At 33.3% G+C, this 22,145-nt stretch overlaps 2 protein-coding genes across 3 annotated transcripts; both read left to right on the forward strand.

The window, feature by feature from the left end:
- The first annotated feature begins 87 nt into the window (after nucleotides 1-87).
- LOC128249407 (protocadherin beta-15-like) lies at nucleotides 88-7,136 on the forward strand. Its single transcript, XM_089362188.1, has 4 exons — nucleotides 88-671; nucleotides 3,045-5,446; nucleotides 6,682-6,835; nucleotides 6,922-7,136. Exons 2-4 carry the CDS (start codon nucleotides 3,089-3,091, stop codon nucleotides 7,035-7,037), a joined length of 2,628 nt encoding a protein of 875 aa, XP_089218314.1. The 5' UTR covers nucleotides 88-671; nucleotides 3,045-3,088; the 3' UTR covers nucleotides 7,038-7,136.
- Nucleotides 7,137-8,013: 877 nt separating this feature from the next.
- LOC106883413 (protocadherin beta-15) lies at nucleotides 8,014-22,112 on the forward strand. Of its 2 annotated transcripts, XM_089362168.1 has the most exons (6): nucleotides 8,014-8,355; nucleotides 10,277-10,376; nucleotides 11,417-13,834; nucleotides 15,024-15,174; nucleotides 15,585-16,572; nucleotides 17,457-18,396. In XM_089362168.1, the coding sequence occupies exons 3-5, from the start codon at nucleotides 11,465-11,467 to the stop codon at nucleotides 15,701-15,703; spliced, it is 2,640 nt and encodes an 879-aa protein (XP_089218294.1). In that variant the 5' UTR covers nucleotides 8,014-8,355; nucleotides 10,277-10,376; nucleotides 11,417-11,464; the 3' UTR covers nucleotides 15,704-16,572; nucleotides 17,457-18,396. The 2 variants fall into 2 exon arrangements, with proteins under 2 accessions (XP_089218294.1, XP_089218296.1); XM_089362170.1 differs by lacking the exons at nucleotides 8,014-8,355; nucleotides 10,277-10,376; nucleotides 11,417-13,834; nucleotides 15,024-15,174 and adding exons at nucleotides 21,441-21,566; nucleotides 21,659-22,112 and having other exon boundaries at nucleotides 17,457-19,867.
- Nucleotides 22,113-22,145: the final 33 nt, after the last annotated feature.

Raw genomic sequence — 22,145 nt, forward strand, 5'->3', positions numbered from 1 at the left:
TTACATTGTTTACATGTATATTTCATATACATTTTGAATAGGAATTATATTATTTCAGGAAATATGATTTACTTAGTTTACATATCAATATATGTTTAAATTTTCAAATCCTGCTTTGTTTAGAATTAGGTCAGATGCACACACTAACTCTTATTATCAATATTGTATTTACATTTTAAATTACACACACATTACCAACATCAGCCATATTTTTGTTAATATAACCTCTCTGTTCTAAGTATTTCTATGTCAGTCTCTCTCTCTACATCAGACATGTTGGTGTTATATAGACTTATCATGGCTGACTGTTAGTGGAGCTGATAGTGGTGTCTTCTCTCTCTGTATATGTATATTTCTCTCCTTTTTCTTTGTGGAGGGGAAACACAACATCTAGTTTGAGTGAGGCTGGAGTAAGCATCACCCATCCTTCTCTCTCCCTTTCTCTCTCATACACAAATATACATACATGCACATACACACTCACATTAAACATCACACATCCACAAAGGAAGACTGAGAGGAACTGCTGGTTCCCCACTGACTCACCACCAACACTATTCCATCAACATGAAGCCATTGTCACACCATAGCAGCAGTGACACAGACAACCATTAACAACAGAACATTGGGACCAAGTCACAGTTTATAACAAAGGATTTTACACAATGAAGGTAAGTTTATTATTGTATATTATTTAACCAGTCATGTGAAAGAATAATTTTGCTTATCACTTAATATCAAAATTCAAAATATAATATTCCAATGGTGGCCATATTAAATCTTTGTTAGTTCTCATTTAATGTGCTCCTTGCTATCATGGCTTTCAAAGATTTTCTTCAGAGAAACATTTTATTTAAAGAATACATTTTTAAACTTGTATTCTCATAATTTTCACAAACATAAGTCCTTCATCATCACATTTCCATATTATTTTATATTATTTATTAGTTATTGATGTTGTGCTTTCCCATTCAGTGACTCAACGAGATATTGTTTAGTCTTTGTAATTATAAATTATTGTGCACAATGATCATTTAACGACATTTAATACTATAAAGAAATTCTCTGTTGAATTAATATTGTTACTGAATAGCAAGAAAATTATTAATAATTCTGTCTCCTTCACGTATTAGTGTCTGTCTGTGTTTCAACTTGACTGTGTATCCTTATCCCTGTCTATGTGTGCAGTGAGGCCACCATTTTCTCATAAAAATGTATCTTGTTAAATTCATTTGATAGAATATTGTGTTTTGGAAGGTTACTTAACAATAATATTCCATCTTGAAGGGGAAAATAAGTGCATTTGTTAACATATTTATTTCTATGATTTAAAACATTAAAACCTGTTAATATTGATTGTTTGTTGCAGCAGTTATAATTACTGTAAATTAATTATCCACTCTCAGGTAATTTAATATCTTCATAAGATATATTCAAGCCACTCAAATGTTACTCTAAGTCTGTCATATTGTTGTAGCCATATAAGAATTGGTAAATTAAATGCTCTTTATATGTATAACAGAGATTTCATTTAAAATTAAGTTATGTAATTACTCTGTATGTTTTATTTATTAATTATCTCACACTAAGTTTATTTATAAAAATATCTCTGTGTAATTGTTTCATTTTGCCTACATCATATCTTGTTGTGGTGCCATATTAATGACCAGAGGTAAATCTCTTAATAACATATTGTCATCAAAGATGTCCTTTGAACACTAACAGCCAATTTGTATGTTGTCTAGACATGCAGTTGAATCAAGTAATGAAGTATTTCTTTGTAATTAACTTTATCCATATATACATATGTATATAGGTATGTATATATACACACACACACACACACACACACACACACACACACAATGGTAGAGAGATTATTAGTATTTAATATGGACTGTAACGTTACAGTATTTTCCATTTTTACCTTTAACCTAGAATGCAAAAGCCATAACAGAGTTTCTCTTATACATTATAATGTCATTCTTTTTCTATACTAATAGGTTGTTATTTTCCACTTCTTTCCGATAGGATATTAAATGTTAAAATTGTTTGTTATATTTCAAGGGAAGTAACTCAAAATTTGTCACTTTTCAATCATGAAATTGTAGAAATGTCTTTTTATCCTCCAACTTACCCAAATCACGTCTCCTTTTTCTGTTTTGTTTTCTGTGTCATTATCTATCTTCTTACGTTTCTCTCTTCATTAATCAGTTCATTCGTCCCCCCATCTTCTGAGACCATATTTCAAGAACTCTCAGTATAGATAAGTTATGTACAGAGATGGTGTCAGCATGCTGGGAATTGGCCATGAGCAAAAAACTGAATTAAGCATGCAAGTAGAGTCCGTCAAGGTTTGGTTCTGAGTACCCTCTTGTTTGTTAAGACCACCTTCCCATGCCATCTACTGTATGTATGTCAACGACCTCTTTCTTGTAGCTGAATCTGTTAAAGGTTTAGGGAAGAAACTTTTTGCATGGAAGCAAAGCCTAGAATCATGAGGTTTGAAACTAAAGCTAGCAAATTCCAAAGGTTTAGTTAGCAAAATAGAAGATAGGTCTGTACTGCTATCATAGAAGTGGCCGTACTTGATATGCATAAATTGAGGTGGCAAGAATTTGATACAGTAAGCTATGATTTTGCAAGAGGTGCAGTAGGATCAGATGTAAGATGTGGACGTTGAACTTGAGCAGGGGCATGTATTGTCACCTCTCCTTTTCACACACGGCCATTGTGGAAGTGGCATCATGTTCAGTTAGTGTAAGATTTGGTCAACTGATATTTGCTAATTACATGGTACTACTTACTTCCATAAAAGGTGATCTCCAGCATGCACTGAATGGGTTTACTGCAAAGCATGGATAAGAATTAGTGTTGCAAATACTGAGATATTAGTCCTCTCTAGAATGTCTTCCTACTGCAAACTGCATGTTGCTAGAATAGAGAATCAACATTTATTTCTATTTAAATAATGATTTTTTAAAAATAATTATGATTTCTAAAATAAGGCTTCTTCTCACTTTCAAAACATTTTTCTGTTTCAGATCAGCAATTTAATACAAACAATTTAATACCATCAAAAGCAGAGATGTTGCTGTATCTGTGTGTTTTACTGACTTTCTTCCACTGTTCTCTAAGTGAAGATATCACATTCCATGTTAAAGAAGAGAATAGTCCCTACACCTATGTAGGGGACATTGCTACTGACTTACAGAAATCAGACAGCTCCTTTTTAAAGAACAAGGATTTAATTACATTTAGTCAACTCCAACAAAAGGGAGAACAGTTGTTCAATGTGACGAAAACAGGGAAACTATACACTGTTCAGACATTGGATGCTGAGTCTGTGTGTAGTTATGAGAAAGAATGTTTTGAAATCGTTAAAGTTGCTGTTCACAAATCCAAGACATTTATGAAGATCTTAAAGATTAAAGTCATAATAGAAGACATCAATGACCACCAACCTGAGTTTCCTGAGAAAGAAATTACTCTACATTTCAGAGAAGGAGATGGTAAAGGTATGAAGAAAACCATTCCAAATGCCATTGACAAAGATAAAGGTTATCAAAACAGCTTAATCAATTATGAATTAAATGGTGGAGGCAACTATTTTTCATTAAGTGTTTCCAAAGAAGCTGATGGGTTATCAACATTAGAAATAATTCTGGAAAATAAATTAGACAGAGAAAAGAAAAGCAGTTACGCTATTAAGGTCATTGCTAAAGATGGAGGAACGCCACCAAAACAATCTATTTTAAATGTGAAAATATCTGTGGAAGATGAAAATGATAATAAACCAGAATTTTCTCAAAGTATCTACAATGTCTCCATTGAGCATAAACATAAAAAGAATATTCCAGTAGTCACATTATCTGCCAGTGATTTAGACATTGGCAGGAATGGTAAAATATCTTTCTATTTCAGTCAGAAAACAGATGATAAAATAAAAGAATACTTTCATTTAGATGAAAGTACTGGAAAGTTATTTCTTGAAAAGCCTATAAATTTTGGTAAGAAAGAATCATTTAAATTGTATGTCAAAGCTAAAGATAATGGAATCCCTCCTCTCAGTTCCATAGCAATCATTCAGATAAATGTTATCAACCAACACAACAATGCTCCAAATATTGATGTGAACTTTATTTCTACACAGAATCACAACACAGCTACCATTCTGGAAGATATCAAAGTTGGTAGTTTCATTGCTTATGTGATGGTCACTGACAATGATGTTGGACACAATGGAGAGGTGAACTGTCATATCAAAGACGACACATTCAAACTACAGTCAATGGGATCAAAGGAATATAAAATAGTTCTAAAGAAAGCAGTGGACAGAGAGACACAGGAACATTATCACTTTACTGTGTCGTGTGAAGATAAAGGATTACCTGCTCTGAAAACTGATAAAGATCTGTCAATCCAAGTGTTAGATGTGAATGATGTAGAACCACACTTTACGAAAGACACATTCAAGTTCCTTACCTATGAGAATGACAAAGCTAATTTCCCTATTGGCTTTATCAATGCTACAGACCCAGATATTGGTAAGGGAGGTGAATTGTCTTATTCTCTGAGAAATAAACAGCAATATCGTCTGCCATTCCAGATTATCAACTCTGGCTTTATTTCAACAAACCAGTCTTTAGACAGAGAACACAGAGATTTCTATGAGTTTGAGGTTTTTGTGAAAGACAATGGAACACCATCTCTGAATAACACAGTGAATGTTGAAGTGGAAGTATTGGATAGAAATGATAATGCTCCATATTTTACATTTCCTAGTGTTGACCATTTCACTCTTAATGTCCACTATCATCCTCAAAGTAAGAACGACATCACAGTTCTGAAAGCATCTGATATAGACAGTCACATGAATGCTTTTCTCAGGTATGAAATCGTTTCAGGTAACGAGAGACAGTTATTTAAACTGGACTCGTTCACTGGTGTGTTATCTTACTCTCGCACAGTTTACCAAAATGATGCCGGATCATATGAGCTTGAGTTTGTTGTGAAAGACAGTGGTACTCCAGTTCTGTCAGCAACAACTAGTGTGTCTTTGACACTGACTGTTAGTAACAAGACGTCACCAATGTTCACAGCTGTGCACCTACCAAGTGATAACACCATAGATGCCACATTGTTGATTATCATTGTAGTAGCAGCTGTGATAGTATCTATAGCTATTGTGGTTTCTATAACACTGTGTATTGTGAGATGTAACAATGTGAGAAATAGCTCATCTGAAAGAACAGCAGAAGAGAAGCAGGCATACCAATGTCGCAATGAGATGAGACAGTTGATCTATCAAGGTAACAACAGTGTACCTGTGATGTCAGGTAATCGAGGAGAGACATCGGACAGATATGGTAATTCGAGGAGCCATTATTATCCTGAAGACTGGAAGACATCAACAATGAACCGGACACTTCAGAAGTCAACAAGGGTAAGCTTTTTTCACTCTTTTCTTACTATGTTGTTACTTTTCAAACACATCACCATTGTCTTAAATAATTTTGGCAATTACAAAGAATTTACTAAGATAACTGTTGAATTAGGCTGGTGTTCAGGACATGAATGAACATGAAATTTTGTTGGAAAATGTTTTTAATCTAGATCACTTTAAAACAGTAATTTTATTTCATGCAGCCATGTGTGGTGTCAGGTTGGATGGTATCGAAAGGGTTAATTTTATAATCTGTCACTAAATTTTTCTACTTCCTCCTCTTATTTCAGTTTGTCATCGTCATTATTATTCACTCCTGTATTGTTTATCATTCTCATCATTACCTTTCCTTTGATTCTGTTTAGTGTTGATTTGGAGTTTTGCCTGAAATTTATCTATCATGATGTTTTCATCTTAGGTTATTTCAATGTGGAAAATTCATACTCCCTATTTTAGTAAATTATTTATGCCTGGTACCATGTACAGATTTCACCCAAATGATCTAATTATATCAGTTTAGCATTACTGTCATCAGTCAGTATTCAAGTGATATCCTACTCTATTTGTTAATTTTAAGTTCCATATGTTCCAAAGTCCTCTCTATACCCTTAGCACTTCTGTTCTTTTATTAATTTGGTCACCAATCTAGAAGATATTACTATTTATATTTGATATTGAAGATTGCTATTACACCTTATCACCTATCTTTTTTTTTTGTGTGCTTCACATTTTTTACATGGAAAATTTTCTGCTTATTCTACAAACCTTGTGCTATGACATATGAGAATATTATTTAGAATAGTCTTCATTGCTAACCAATGCTTTAGTCATCTTTCATTCACTTAGTGTTACTAGAACTAGGACCTGAGTTTAACAAACCTCTGTGGTTTTCAAAGATGTTCATTATTTTTTTGATCACCCAAAAAGAAATGGTCAAGCCATGGATTAATTGTTTGACAGTATTTATGTCTAGTTGTATGCTGAGTCAAAATCCTGCTGGAGCTTGCCTTTTATACCAGTTATGTATGGAGGGCAGTTCCATTGACTGTATTCTTTCCATAAAAAGGACCTTGTGCCTGCCTAAGAAATTATTTTACAGTTATTTTGCCAAACTGATTGATAATTGGGAAAAAAGTAGGCAGTTGTTTTATACCAAAGATGGCTGCATGCATACAACTCCAGAGAAAGTATCATCAATTATATTATTTATATCTTGTTGCTGTTGTATTTTACAGCAGAAATACAGTCAACCCATTGAGGTGACATCTTACGGAGACAACAGACCATCTTCTAACTATCCCACTGACACACTGACCAGTCGTAAGAGTAGTGGACAGTGCTGGAGTGAGCGGTCAAGTAGACAGTATGAAGAAATACCAGCAATGTCAGGTAAGGGTAGTATAAACTAAGAGAATAACAAAAATAAATATAATGTACAAAACTGACTCTATGTATTACCATTGTATATGTTTCAGCTGTCTATGGTATGCAACAGGACCCCGCAGCCAATACTGAGAAACTGCCCCAGGACAGATACGTGAAGCCTCCAGAAAGACAACTCCCTGCTACACCTGATGTTATAAACAACTGATCAGTCACAATTATTACTCACAAACTCCTAACCTTTCACATTATATAAATTTGTAGTGGATCTTTAAGTCTTCGGAATAAATTAAGAATGAGTAATGGATGTTTTATTTTAATATCACCTGAATCATTTTCTGCTGGATTGGACAATGTTTCATCTCACCAATATATATATATATATATATATATATATATATATATATATTTCGAATTTGTGTGAATGTGTATAGAATAATATATCAGCTGAATATAGTTAAAACATGGTCTGGTTTTCATGTTTTTTATTATGGTATTTTGATATTAAAAAAAATATTTTGTAACGCTCATGAAGTTAAATTAGCACTTTCATATATAGTGTATGAAAGCGCTAATTTAACTTTATGAGCGTTACAAAATATTTTTTAATGTTAAAATACCATTATAAAAAATGTGAAAACCAGACCATGTTGTTACTTTATTCAGCTGATATGTATATATTAAAATAGCAATAAGGAAGCTTGGCATTGATAAGTAGTGTCTTGAATGTTTATGTTTAAATAGACAATCAAAAAATAATATGATAAAAAATTAATTATATATTCGCATTTAAGAAACAAGAAATGACTTTCTTAAGAAGACATTTGTCTTACAGCATTTAGACAATTTTTTTAAACATTCCTTCTGTGTTTATAATGACAACTGATATTTTTTAGAAATTAGGTCATAAAATATAAATTATTACAAAATATCCTCATTTATAAACATATTTATCAGTATTTTCCATTATAGATTTTGTGTTATATTTAAGTCAGACATATTCTAACTAGAATTGTCTGTTTAACATCATAAGTTAGTAAATGTATTTACTAACAACAATAATGTTTTGCTAATATAAGATCTGTATGAAACACTTAATAAATATATATATATATATATATATATATATATATATATATATATATATATATATATATATATGCCACTCTCTCTCTACATCAGACATATTGGTGTTGTATAGACTTAACATGGCTGACTGTTAACGGGGCTGATATTCTGTATTCTTTCTTCTTCTGTGTGAGGGGAAATAGTCTGAGTGAAACTGGAATAAGCATCACCCATCTCTCACACACACACACATTCATATACTTACACACACTAAACATCACACATCCACAAAGGAAGACTGAGAGGAACTGCTGGTTCCCCACTGACTCACCACCAACACTATTCCATCAACATGAAGCCATTGTCACACCATAGCAGCAGTGACACAGACAACCATTAACAACAGAACATTGGGACCAAGTCACAATTTATACAACAAAGGATTTTACACAATAAATGTAAGTCTGTCATTAATATTATATTCTTGTATAATTTACACAACGAAATTTATATATTTTCTTTATTACAAAACTAACAAATTTCTAATTCAGATTCTCATGAAGGAAAATCTTCTAATTATATTTAGAATTTCCTTTATCTTTTACTTTTTTTTATTCCAAATATTAGTGTGCTTCTCTATAGTTCTTAATGTTGATACATTTCAACTGGCCACCAAATCCTTATTACTTATCCTAATATATCCATATTTTTATCTCTTTACAAATGACCTTTTCTTTTTAGCTTTTATTTCCCAGTCCTCAGTTTGTAATATACTTTTATTAACTGAGATTCAAATACTTCAGTTATTTTCAATACATACATTTGTTCTGTTGTATCCTCGTGAGACACTTATTTGTTAAAGAGTTTAGCCTTGGCATGGAAGGAAACAGTACATAAAGGAAGTGTATTACTGCTTTGTAATTTAGTCTTCTAAACTGCTGTCTTCTATGAAGATTTAATTTTCTTAAATATAACAATATCTGATATTTTATCCATGTTTCAATTAGTAATACTTATTAATCAAAATAATTTAACCTTGATTTGAATAAGTGTTTTAGTTTTTTTTAATTTATGACAACAGTTTACTTTTGCTGGTTAGTATTTTACTTATATTTGACTGAATCAACATCCGTATGTTTCTAGTATTGTCTCTTCATACTTGTAATTAGGTAGAGTCACCTGTGGTGAAATTTGATTTGAAATTAAAGAATTTAGTTTTGGTTATTTCTTTATAAATTGAAACTATTAATTAGCAGAGATGTTGTTCCATTATTAAGATTTTTATATATTTTAGTATATATTTGCTTTTATTTTACTCAATAGTGGAGGTCAAATGTCTGAAGTTACATAATTAGGGGTATCCATCAATAGGTGATTATTTCTATTGTCTTTATTGAAGAAAAAAAAAGGGATTTGGTAGGTTGTTCTAATGTTGTTAGCGATGCAAGTAAATTGAAATGACCATACCATCAGATGTCACTTCATTGGGACCATACTCCATTTTGTTCATCACAACTATTTTAATGATGGTCTTTAAAAATTCCATCTGTTGTTTTGGTGTTCACTCTCAAAAACTAAGACAAAATAAAATACTAAGATTATTTTATTTTAAAATTTTAATATCACTATCGAGGCTGTGAGTTGGCAGAATTGTTAGCACACTGGGCAAAATGAATAGCGGCATTTTGTCTGCAAATAGGTATCGTAGACATTTCTTATTTTTATATATATAATTATTACAATGTATTATAGTAATTAGTCAACAAAGCATGATTAAAGAGGGTATGTGTGTGAGAAATATTTACTGTTTTGTCAGATAGTTTCTTTACCCAAAGAAGATAAATTATAGATATTTGATAATTGTTACCAGTGTATAAGTTTCTCCATCAGAGAAACCCTTCTCTTGATTTCACCCAACAGCATCTATTTGGTGCTAGCATTGCCTTCACGGTTTGCTTTATTTGTCATACTAGGCCTGCAGGTTATTGCAGGTGACTTTTGGTACCTAGGCAGAATTTAAACTTAAAATGCAAAGAAATGGAGTAAATACCACAACTCATCTCATCCGACCCTTAAAAAAGCTTGTCCAGTTCCCTGCAATAGATTGGTACCTTATTTATGAAACCTGTAAAGATGAAAGGTATACTTGGCCTCAGCAGGATTTGAACTTGGGTGCAAAGAGTCAAAACAAATGCCACAGAGCATTCTGTCTGAAGCTGTAATAATTCTATCAATTTGTTGCCTTTGGTAATGTGGGACACTAAATAACACCTGGTCCATAATTCATGTATTATTGTATTTCTGAATCAGAATTCCTTTTCTCTGCTCTGGTTTATATAAACCTTATTAAATACCATTCATCATTTTCTAACCCTACAGGTTCATCTTCTTCAAACTGATCAGAAAAACAAAAACAAATTGAAATTTGAAACTAGACTTTCTCAGCCTCAGAATATAACACTGTTATGTAACAAAATTGGTGAGTTGTTTTATTAGATATTTTTGTGTAGATATTCCCTATATTTCAAACATGTTATATAGGACTGATTGTTTATTTGTTAAGAAATCACATTATATGATTATGCTTTGAACTACATACACTGGCTTATTAGAAGGTTAACATTCTTGTAGGAATCCATCTCTTAATTACATTGTTTAGGTGATTAGCTTTAAAGAACTTATCTATAATTAGTGTTATTTAAATATGTGTATTTTGCATTTTAGTTGATTGATGGTATTTTTAGTTTTGGTCAGCTGGAATTTGTTGTGGCAGATTTTCTGTAGCTGGATGCTCTATTTGTTGCCAACCCTCACCTGTTTCTTGGCAAAGTAACATTTCCCATTGACCAGTCATGCTTCATGGAAGAGTGGAAATGAGTAACTCAGTTTATATAATGGTGACCCTTGTTTAGAACCACCGTGTGATATCTAGACATGAATACACATAAAACACACACATATATAAGACAGGCTTCTTTCAGTTTCCATGTACTAAAGCCACTCAGAAGGCTTTGGTCAGCCTGGGGTTGTAGTAGCAGACACTTATCTAAGGTACCATGCCATGGAACTGAATCCAAAACCACAAATTTGAGAAGCAGCTAAACCTGATAGAAATAGCATTTACTTCTTCCTCAAATCACATCATTTATTGCCAGTTGCCTCTGCAAGTAAAATAACAGAATAAGTAATTATGAAGAATATACATCGCATACTTTGCTTTTGTCATGTACATGAACAATGTTGTGTAAGGAAATCTTATTTTATTTCACTTTTTATGAATGGAACTGTGACTTGTAGAGTGAACTGAACACTCCGTGTATTAATGATTACTGTTGGTTGTAGGTGTTACTTTAGAATAGAATGAACAACATGATTTTTATTGAATATTTTTTGAAATTCTATTGCTTTGTGTGGTTAATCTTTTGAAGTGGAAGTTTAATGTTTCTTAACTTTTTCATGAGGAATTGTAATAAAATTGTGAAAATATATTTTTAATTAGATTTTATATTTTCATTTCAGGTGTGGTTTACCTTTTTTTTTTTGCTATAGAAGTCCTTCTTCATCCAAATGGCAAATATGTTTGTAGCAATTTGCATACTTCTCTCTTGTATGCATTGTAGTCTGTGCAAAGACATTACCTTTCATGTAAAAGAGGAAAATGTTCCTTACTATTTCATAGGCGACATTGCTACTGAAACTCTTGTCACCAAAACTCTTTTAACTGATGATGCCAGTCTCTTCACATTTAATCAACTTAAACAGAAAGGAACTCAACTATTTAATGTAACAAAAGAAGGAAAATTGTACACAGCTCAAACTTTGGATGCTGAAGTTTTGTGTCGATATAATACTGAATGTTACAAAACTGTGAAAATTGCTATACACAAACATAAAACATTTACGAAGATATTAAAGATTAAAGTTGTAATAGAAGACACCAATGACCACCAGCCTGAGTTTCCTGAGGAAGAAATCACACTACATTTTAGGGAAGGAGATGGTAAAGGTATGAAGAAGGCCATACCTAATGCTGTTGATAAAGATGTTGGATATCAAAACAGACTGATTAATTATAAATTGAGAAATAATTCTGTGAAGTTTGTGCTGTCTGTTTCTAAAAGAGTGGATGGAATATCCAGATTAGAAATTGTTTTGAATGAAAAATTAGATAGAGAGCAAAAAGATATCTATCATATTCAGGTATCAGCTACAGATGGGGGATCTCCACCCAAACAATGTGTCTTAGAGATAACAATAATTGTAGAAGATGAGAATGATAATTTACCTCTTTTCTCTAATGACATCTACAATATTTCTATTCAGAATACTTATCAAATATTCAAACCAATATTAACTCCTTCTGCAAATGATAAGGATAGTGGCAAAAATGGGATGATTTCTTATTATTTTAGTCCAATGACTTCTGATATTGACAAAACATACTTTGGCTTGAATAAAACAACTGGAGATATCTTTCTAATTGATGAAATTGATATTGATGAAGAGAAGATTATGTATACACTTTATATAGAAGCCAGGGATGGAGGTAATCCACCACTGAGTTCAATAGCTGCTGTCCATGTAAATGTCATCAATGAACACAACAAACCCCCAAATATTGATGTGAACTTTATTTCTACACAGAATCACAACACCGCCACCATTCTGGAAGATATCAAAGTTGGTAGTTTCATTGCTTATGTGATGGTCACTGACAATGATGTTGGACACAATGGAGAGGTGAACTGTCATATCAAAGATGACACATTCAAACTACAGTCAATGGGATCAAAGGAATATAAAATAGTTCTAAAGAAAGCAGTAGACAGAGAGACACAGGAACATTATCACTTTACTGTGTCGTGTGAAGATAAAGGATTACCTGCTCTGAAAACTGATAAAGATCTGTCAATCCAAGTGTTAGATGTGAATGATGTAGAACCACACTTTACGAAAGACACATTCAAGTTCCTTACCTATGAGAATGACAAAGCTAATTTCCCTATTGGCTTTATCAATGCTACAGACCCAGATATTGGTAAGGGAGGTGAATTGTCTTATTCTCTGAGAAATAAACAGCAATATCGTCTGCCATTCCAGATTATCAACTCTGGCTTTATTTCAACAAACCAGTCTTTAGACAGAGAACACAGAGATTTCTATGAGTTTGAGGTTTTTGTGAAAGACAATGGAACACCATCTCTGAATAACACAGTGAATGTTGAAGTGGAAGTATTGGATAGAAATGATAATGCTCCATATTTTACATTTCCTAGTGTTGACCATTTCACTCTTAATGTCCACTATCATCCGCAAAGTAAGAACGACATCACAGTTCTGAAAGCATCTGATATAGACAGTCACATGAATGCTTTTCTCAGGTATGAAATCGTTTCAGGTAACGAGAGACAGTTATTTAAACTGGACTCGTTCACTGGTGTGTTATCTTACTCTCGCACAGTTTACCAAAACGATGCCGGATCCTATGAGCTTGAGTTTGTTGTGAAAGACAGTGGTACTCCAGTTCTGTCAGCAACAACTAGTGTGTCTTTGACACTGACTGTTAGTAACAAGACGTCACCAATGTTCACAGCTGTGCACCTACCAAGTGATAACACCATAGATGCCACATTGTTGATTATCATTGTAGTAGCAGCTGTGATAGTATCTATAGCTATTGTGGTTTCTATAACACTGTGTATTGTGAGATGTAACAATGTGAGAAATAGCTCATCTGAAAGAACAGCAGAAGAGAAACAGGCATACCAATGTCGCAATGAGATGAGACAGTTGATCTATCAAGGTAACAACAGTGTACCTGTGATGTCAGGTAATCGAGGAGAGACGTCAGACAGATATGGTCATTCGAGGAGCCATTACTATCCAGAAGACTGGAAGACATCGACAATGAACAGAAGTCTTCAAAAGTCTACAAAGGTAAATTTCTATTATGATTTGTATGTTTGTGTGTGTGTGTGTGTGTGTGTGTGTGTGTGTGTGTGTGTGTGTGTGTGTGCGTGTATGTGCATGTGCATGTGCATGTGTGTGTGCTGTCTCTGAGCACATGGAGCAGTGTTTTATCTAAACTCTGTTTATGTGGTTTTACCTCCTGAAAGTGATTGTGAGGGAAGGGTGGGGTCAGGGTAGAAATCGAGGGAGCAAAGGAGGGCAGCAAGGGGTAGGGAGGGTTGGAAAAAGAGGAAGAAAGGAAGGAAGGAAAGAGGAAAAGAAGAAAAAGTAAAAGATAGGAAAGAGGGGTGGGGAGGAAGGATGAAGGAGAGAGAAGAAAGAAGTGAGGAAGTAAGAATTGGAGGGGGGGGGGAAGCAGAAATTCTGGGGTCTTTTAGCTTAGAAAGGTCATAACACTGGCAACATTGGTGGGGAAATTCAATTTCCTGTTTGCATTGGTATCTGGAAGTAATGGTGGAAGGGAAATAACTATCACCGTAATAGAAATGGTGGGGGAGGTGGGTGTTGGCTGAATCAGCCAAAGATGTATGATGCAGAGTCAATGGACGGAGAAGATTAGTCATACAAGCAATCTATTAATTAGTTGTTAGAGGAAATTACTTATTTTACTGTGATTAGAGCTGCAGGAGCTGTGCTTCTCTCTGTTGTCGGTTTTCTAGTCTTAAATAAAGCTGAAGAGAAGCAAAATAACAAAATTGGAAATTCAAGGGGGAAGGGCTTAGCAGGGTTTAGAATCTTTTCTCAGAAATAATTATTTTGTATTTAATGAATACAAATGATTATAAACAAATTATTATATGGATTGCTAAACATGAATCACTCAGTTGAACTTATTAAGGATTGAAATAAGGAAGAACAAGAATTCTGTTGATTGGACTAAACTGTGGTCATTTCCATTCATTCTGCAGACATGGAATAAATCCACTGCAACAAATAATTTTAGAGAACACTCTCTTGTATTGATTTCTACAGTGAATTTAGTAGGGTTGACCATAGAATTAGCTGTTAAAATTAATATAATATTACTAATATTATCAATTTTATTAACACAATGTTTTTTTTATTTAATGGTGTGGTCTGGAAGTAGGGGCTGTGTTTATGGCCTATGTTTGTATTATACCATACTCACTGATAAATGCCTTTCATTACTCATTAGAAATACAGTCAACCCATTGAGGTGACATCTTACGGAGATAACAGACCATCTTCTAATTATCCCACTGACACATTGACCAGTCGTAAGAGTAGTGGACAGTGCTGGAGTGAGCGGTCAAGTAGACAGTATGAAGAAATACCAGCAATGTCAGGTAAGAGACTTTGTAATTTCTTCTTTTCATATAAGTGGTATTACTAAAGAGTTTTTGAAAATTTTGAAGAAATATAGTTTCTAGTCTCATGTATTTTGTCTGTTCAAATCGTTATGAAGGCAGTACTTTATATATTTGATGCGTTTAATCTGTTTGAGAGTTCAGTGTAATATATATGATAGTTGTGTGTAAATTCGAAGGAGAAAATTAGGTTTTTTAAGTTATATTTAGAAATATAAATATACATTTATTAATATCATTATTTCCTTTTCATTTGTGTCAATGCCTCTTAGAACGCATAAAAACTCATCTAAATTAAATAAAATATCATAGAGTGGATTAAAATAATGAAACATCAATTAAAATGTTTGGTGTAATGACCAATGGTGTTGATATATTTCTTGTTTCAGGACATTACACTATCCGATCAGATATGTCAGCCAGTAATGAAGGACAACTATACCAAGAGAGATATGTAAAAAACCCTGAGAGACAGTTGCCTTCACCACCAGATGTTATAAATCAGTGACATTTGAATTGGTAACCTGGCAACAGTAAAACAAATTGCCATCATTGAAAATATTGTTCTAAAGCATATTCAGTTTATTTAAATTAGTTAAGTGAGAAAGTATTAATTAATGATAATGTATTAATGATTTGATTTTTAAGAAAACAAATTTTTAAAAATATATTTTTGGTTAATTTCATTCAATTATTTTATTTTTAATTTTAACAAAATGAATGGATCATAAATATTTCATTCATAGTTTTGAGAATTTTAGGCAAATCATATACATTTGAATTAATATTTGGAAGGCAAATTAGAATACTTCTCTCAATATTCCTATCACTTACAGGAAATAATTCATATTTAGATTGCATAGAACTTCTGATTACATTATCAGTTAGGGATGTTTTACTAACATTAGTTACACTGACTTACAATAACCTCTTCTAAATACTAAATACTTTTGTTCTCTCTTTACACAAGTGGATATGATCAAAGTTATCTTCTCTATATCATGTTGGTGTTATATGGACCTTTTACAACTGACTCTTAATGGAACAGATATTGTATGTTCCCCTTATCTTTTGCTCTATGTTTAGGGAAACAGAGCATTTATTCTGAGTGAGGCTGGAGTAAGCATCACTCGAGTCTCTCTCACACAACACACACACTTATACACGTTTACTCTCACACACTCTCAAGCCATCACACATCCACAAAGGAAAACTGAGAGGAACTGCTGGTTCCCCACTGACTCACCACCAACACTATTCCATCAACATGAAGCCATTGTCACACCATAGCAGCAGTGACACAGACAACCATTAACAACAGAACACACTGGGATCAAGTCACAGTTTATACAACAAAGGATTTTACACACAATCAATGTAAGTTTATATTTTCATAAATATTTTCTTGCGTGTCCATATTTATTTTCATCTCTATATTCTGTTTCCAATTTACTCCAGAAACAACTTTGCCTTTCATTCCTCCTGAAGCAATAGAATAAATACAAGGTATTTACTTAAACCCAGTTCAATTGGCAGTACCTCCTCCTTTACATATACGGAGTCTTGTAACAATATAAGAAATTGATATTAGAAGTATATTTGAAGAATAACAGAATTTCAAAAAATAAAATACAATCAATTTGGAGCATCTTTATGGAATTTATATCCTTTTCTACTCTAGGCAGAAGGCCCAACATTTTGCGGGAAGGGGGCCAGTTGATTAGATTGACTCCTGTACACAACTGGTACTTAATTTATCGACCCCAGTATGTGGTTCTCTTCCTTACCAATTGTTAAGATGTTGTCAGAGACAAACTATATTTTTGAGAAACACTGGAAACAATTTTATTATATGGAACAAAAAAAATGAGTTGAGTTTGATTTGATGGATATGTAAAATAGGCCGTGAGCAAAATCAGGTTTCAGGATTTGGGACTTCGCAGATGAGATGGCAGTGAGAAGCCTATCCAACTCCTGCTGACAGAGAAATGTACAGTAAAATGACAATAAAATACCTTTGGACATAATCTTTTACAACTTCAGTTAAATTGTTGACTTGTGAATTAATGCATTATGGCTATTATTTTTCTTTCAATATTGAATCTAATTCTTAGTTTAGTAATACATGAACAAATATAGAACTTACATTCTACTCTATAAGTCTAATACTGTTATTTTGGAGCTATAAAATGTTATTCTTCAATCAATTTAAAAACATGGTGTCTTAATTTTGTTTTCACTATTTCATTTATCTTTTTCAGATGAAAACAATGACTGCTATAAAATGCTGCACCTTACACTAACTTGACTAAAAATGTTAACATATTTATGTATCCTCCTGGCTTTCTTCCACTGTTGTTACAATGAACTTATCTATATGGTGGAGGAAGAAAATACTGCTAATTCTTACATTGGAGATATTGCAGAAGATTCTGGTCTATGGGACAGTTTAAAACACCATGAAAGACACTTACTTACATTCATCCAGCTACAGCAGAATGGAAGACATCTATTTAATATCACTAAACCAGGGAAAATGTTCACTGTTCATCCATTGGATGCTGAGGCTCTCTGTATTCTTGAAAAACAGTGCATTCAAACAATCAATGTTGCAGCTCACAAAGGAAAACAGTTTATAAAAATTCTAAAAATCAAAATCATTATCGAAGACATCAATGACCACTGGCCTAAATTCCCTGTAGATCATATCATCTTACAGTTTTCTGAAATGGATGGCCAAGACAGGAGAAAATCAATCCCAGATGCCACAGACAAGGATGTTGGGAGTCAAAATCGATTAATTATGTACAAATTAAAGAAAAAACGAAATTATCCTTTTACTTTACAAGATTTTAAAAGAGCGGATGGAACTTCTCACCTAGATATCGTCTTGGAAGGTAAAGTAGACAGAGAAATTAAAGATGTTTACAATATTGAAGTTATTGCTGAAGATGGCGGGAATCCTCCAAAACAAACAATTCTAAATGTTCAAATAAATATCTCAGATGTTAATGATAATTCACCTGTTTTTTCTCAGAGAATTTACAGAATTAGTATAAATGACACACATCCAAAACATAAGGCAATTGTTACATTATCTGCTTATGACTTTGATATTGGCAACAATGGTGAAATATCTTACTATTTTAGTCCTATCACGTCTGAAACATCGAGTAAATATTTTACATTAAATACAAAAAATGGAGAAATTTTATTGTCTACAAATTTAAATTTAGGTAAATTGGATACATCGAAAATATTCATAGAAGCCAGAGATGGTGGCGACCCTCCTCTCAGTTCCATTGCCACTGTTATGGTAAATGTCATCAACCAGCAGAACAATCCTCCAAATATTGATGTGAACTTTATTTCTACACAGAATCACAACACAGCCAACATTCTGGAAGATATCAAAGTTGGTAGTTTCATTGCTTATGTGATGGTCACTGACAACGATGTTGGACACAATGGACAGGTGAACTGTCATATCAAAGACGACACATTCAAACTACAGTCAATGGGATCAAAGGAATATAAAATAGTTCTAAAGAAAGCAGTGGACAGAGAGACACAGGAACATTATCACTTTACTGTGTCGTGTGAAGATAAAGGATTACCTGCTCTGAAAACTGATAAAGATCTGTCAATCCAAGTGTTAGATGTGAATGATGTAGAACCACACTTTACGAAAGACACATTCAAGTTCCTTACCTACGAGAATGACAAAGCTAATTTCCCTATTGGCTTTATCAATGCTACAGACCCAGATATTGGTAAGGGAGGTGAATTGTCTTATTCTCTGAGAAATAAACAGCAATATCGTCTGCCATTCCAGATTATCAACTCTGGCTTTATTTCAACAAACCAGTCTTTAGACAGAGAACACAGAGATTTCTATGAGTTTGAGGTTTTTGTGAAAGACAATGGAACACCATCTCTGAATAACACAGTGAATGTTGAAGTGGAAGTATTGGATAGAAATGATAATGCTCCATATTTTACATTTCCTAGTGTTGACCATTTCACTCTTAATGTCCACTATCATCCTCAAAGTAAGAACGACATCACAGTTCTGAAAGCGTCTGATATAGACAGTCACAGGAATGCGTTTCTCAAGTATGAAATCGTTTCAGGTAACGAGAGACAGTTATTTAAACTGGACTCGTTCACTGGTGTGTTATCTTACTCTCGCACAGTTTACCAAAATGATGCCGGATCATATGAGCTTGAGTTTGTTGTGAAAGACAGTGGTACTCCAGTTCTGTCAGCAACAACTAGTGTGTCTTTGACACTGACTGTTAGTAACAAGACGTCACCAATGTTCACAGCTGTGCACCTACCAAGTGATAACACAATAGATGCCACATTGTTGATTATCATTGTAGTAGCAGCTGTGATAGTATCTATAGCTATTGTGGTTTCTATAACACTGTGTATTGTGAGATGTAACAATGTGAGAAATAGCTCCTCTGAAAGAACAGCAGAAGAGAAACAGGCATACCAATGTCGCAATGAGATGAGACAGTTGATCTATCAAGGTAACAACAGTGTATCTGTGATGTCAGGTAATCGAGGAGAGACATCAGACAGATATGGTCATTCGAGAAGCCATTATTATCCTGAAGACTGGAAGATGTCTACAATGAACAGAAGTTTACCAATAAACTTGAAGGTAAGTTTGTTGATGTACCCCACTTTTTTGTTTTTTTCTCTACTCTTAGTAGCTTTAACATGTTCATTTTAGCTTTGCAACACATTGCTTGAATGAAATAACTTAAATGAAAGGTGTCCAGCTTGATTGTAGAAATAATATTTAGATTGATGATATTTATCTTATAATAATGTGTTTTTTTCCCCTGCAATCTGTATAAATGTTGAAATGATTTTATGTCAGCATATTTTTACAATGTGAAGAATACCTCAGCATTATTGCAATGATGAAAATAAGAGAGAACAGCATATATAATAAGTGAAACATTTCTGTATATAGCTATAGATGATGAAATTTTATATGAAACAGTGTCTTCAATGATTGCAGTATTTTGATTCTTTGTGGCACCACGTACTCGACTGTGTGCCATGTTACACAACGTATTGAGTTGTATACACCACTGTATTTCACATACACAATGTACAGAGGTGCATTACTATTATTTACGTAGCTAGCTAGCTAGCTAGATAGATAGATAGATAGAGAGAGAGAGAGAGAGAGAGAGAGAGAGGTCATCAAGGAGAGGATTGTGATTTTGATATTATAATCTTGAAGCTCACTGTAGTCAAGGTTATGAGATATCTCTATCATCACTGTAGAATATTATCAGTTTGGCAGTAAACCAAAAATAACGTTGTGCCTGGCACTACGTTTCAAATGAAGGACTAAATAGTTTTAGCTGTAAGAATTATTTACAAACTCTCTTAGCTTATTATTTCTACATCACATTGTATCTGGTCTCCTGCCTGAGAAAACTTGTTCAATTATTGAAATTCAGAACGATGTTAGAAAGAGAACAGTGAAGATTTTGAGCCAATAGATCACCATTAGTTTATATGGCATTACCAATTTCTGTATGATGCCAATAGATTTCTTATAACCATCTTTGACATTTTCTCACATGCAAATTACGTTTGCCCAGACTCTTTGAATGTTCTGCAAAGCTGCAGTGAAACTATTTTATTTTTAACTCGATACACTGCAATTACTGACAGATTTTATTGAGAATATTAATTAGATTATTGTTATTGTTTCCTAATTAGTCTTGTATCCTGATATACCAGATGGTTCTCCATTGAATCAAGCAGTTTCTATCTTAGAAGCTTCTGAGTGAAATGTAGGAGATAGGAAGTGTTTATGAGTTTGTTATATAGACAGTTCCTGGATGGTAGATCTAGTTCATTACCCAGTTGAACATGACTTTTGAGAAACTTTAGCCGAGTTTACTCTGCTGGATAATTGCTGGGTCTCCACTATGAAGAGACATGACACAAATGCTGTCACAGACCTTCCTCCCAACAATCTTGGGGCCCAGAGACCGGGTCACGGATGTTGCCATTCTTCCTCTGACTTAAATGTTAGGAAAAAAAAACAAAAACAAAATCAAAGATCATATCCACCCATTAATGTTATCTGGTGGGGTTTTTTTTTCTAAATATTCTTCTGAAACCCTTTAACTCTTTGCTATTTTTCAATTGAAATAATATACTTGATGTGGTGTTTAATATTTCATATTCTTTTATTTATTTCACAGCAAAACTCGTCAACCAGTAGCAGTGACATCATTTGACTACTGATTTGTTGAGCAATCATAAAGACAGTGGACAGTGCAGGAGTGAAAGGTCAAGTACACACTATGAAGAAATACCAGCAGTATCAGGTAGAGAAGGGCTATTTTTCAATTCCAGTCTTGATCTCATATGAGGTCCATTAAAGATTGCTCCATGTTTTCTATTGTCTGCTGTTTTGCAGGGCTTTGTGGTATACAGGCTAGCACGTCAGCATGTAGTGAGCTGCAAGAGAACCAAGAGAGGTATGTAAAACCATCAGAAAAACAATTGCCATCAACACCAGATGTTATAATACTTAATTGACGCTTGATTAATGTTAAAAGACTGAAACATTTAAAGACTGTCCTCAATCAACAACAACAACAACAAACACACCTTACCAAATACACATTAAATATTTCCCCCAAGACTTTAGCTTCCTTTGTCAACAAACTGACATTGATTATCCTGTATCATAAACTTGAATTATCTACAGTCCTTAATTATAATTTCTCTTTCTGTTGAAGTAACCTTGTCATTTTAAAGTGTTTTTATATATCTAATGTTAAAATATCTTTTTGTGTTTTCTCAATAAGACTTTTGATTATAATGATGGATAATCATAAATTTTTGTAAATAAAGATGTATTGAAAATATTTTTGCCATTCTTCCTTCTTTAATTGGGAGAA

This window comes from Octopus bimaculoides, chromosome 14, assembly GCF_046866305.1.
Source record: "Octopus bimaculoides isolate indiv1 chromosome 14, ASM4686630v1, whole genome shotgun sequence".
Classification (NCBI taxonomy): Eukaryota; Metazoa; Mollusca; class Cephalopoda; order Octopoda; family Octopodidae; genus Octopus; species Octopus bimaculoides.

Excerpts from the sequence above, each read along its gene's own strand:
- LOC106883413 (XM_089362168.1), top strand. The coding sequence starts at position 11,465 with ATGGCAAATATGTTTGTAGCAATTTGCATACTTCTCTCTTGTATGCAT. Across the intron at positions 13,835-15,023 it reads GTCTTCAAAAGTCTACAAAG|AAATACAGTCAACCCATTGA; the intron begins GTAAATTTCTAT and ends ATTACTCATTAG. Across the intron at positions 15,175-15,584 it reads AGAAATACCAGCAATGTCAG|GACATTACACTATCCGATCA; the intron begins GTAAGAGACTTT and ends TTCTTGTTTCAG.
- LOC128249407 (XM_089362188.1), top strand. The coding sequence starts at position 3,089 with ATGTTGCTGTATCTGTGTGTTTTACTGACTTTCTTCCACTGTTCTCTA. Across the intron at positions 5,447-6,681 it reads CACTTCAGAAGTCAACAAGG|CAGAAATACAGTCAACCCAT; the intron begins GTAAGCTTTTTT and ends TGTATTTTACAG. Across the intron at positions 6,836-6,921 it reads AGAAATACCAGCAATGTCAG|CTGTCTATGGTATGCAACAG; the intron begins GTAAGGGTAGTA and ends TATATGTTTCAG.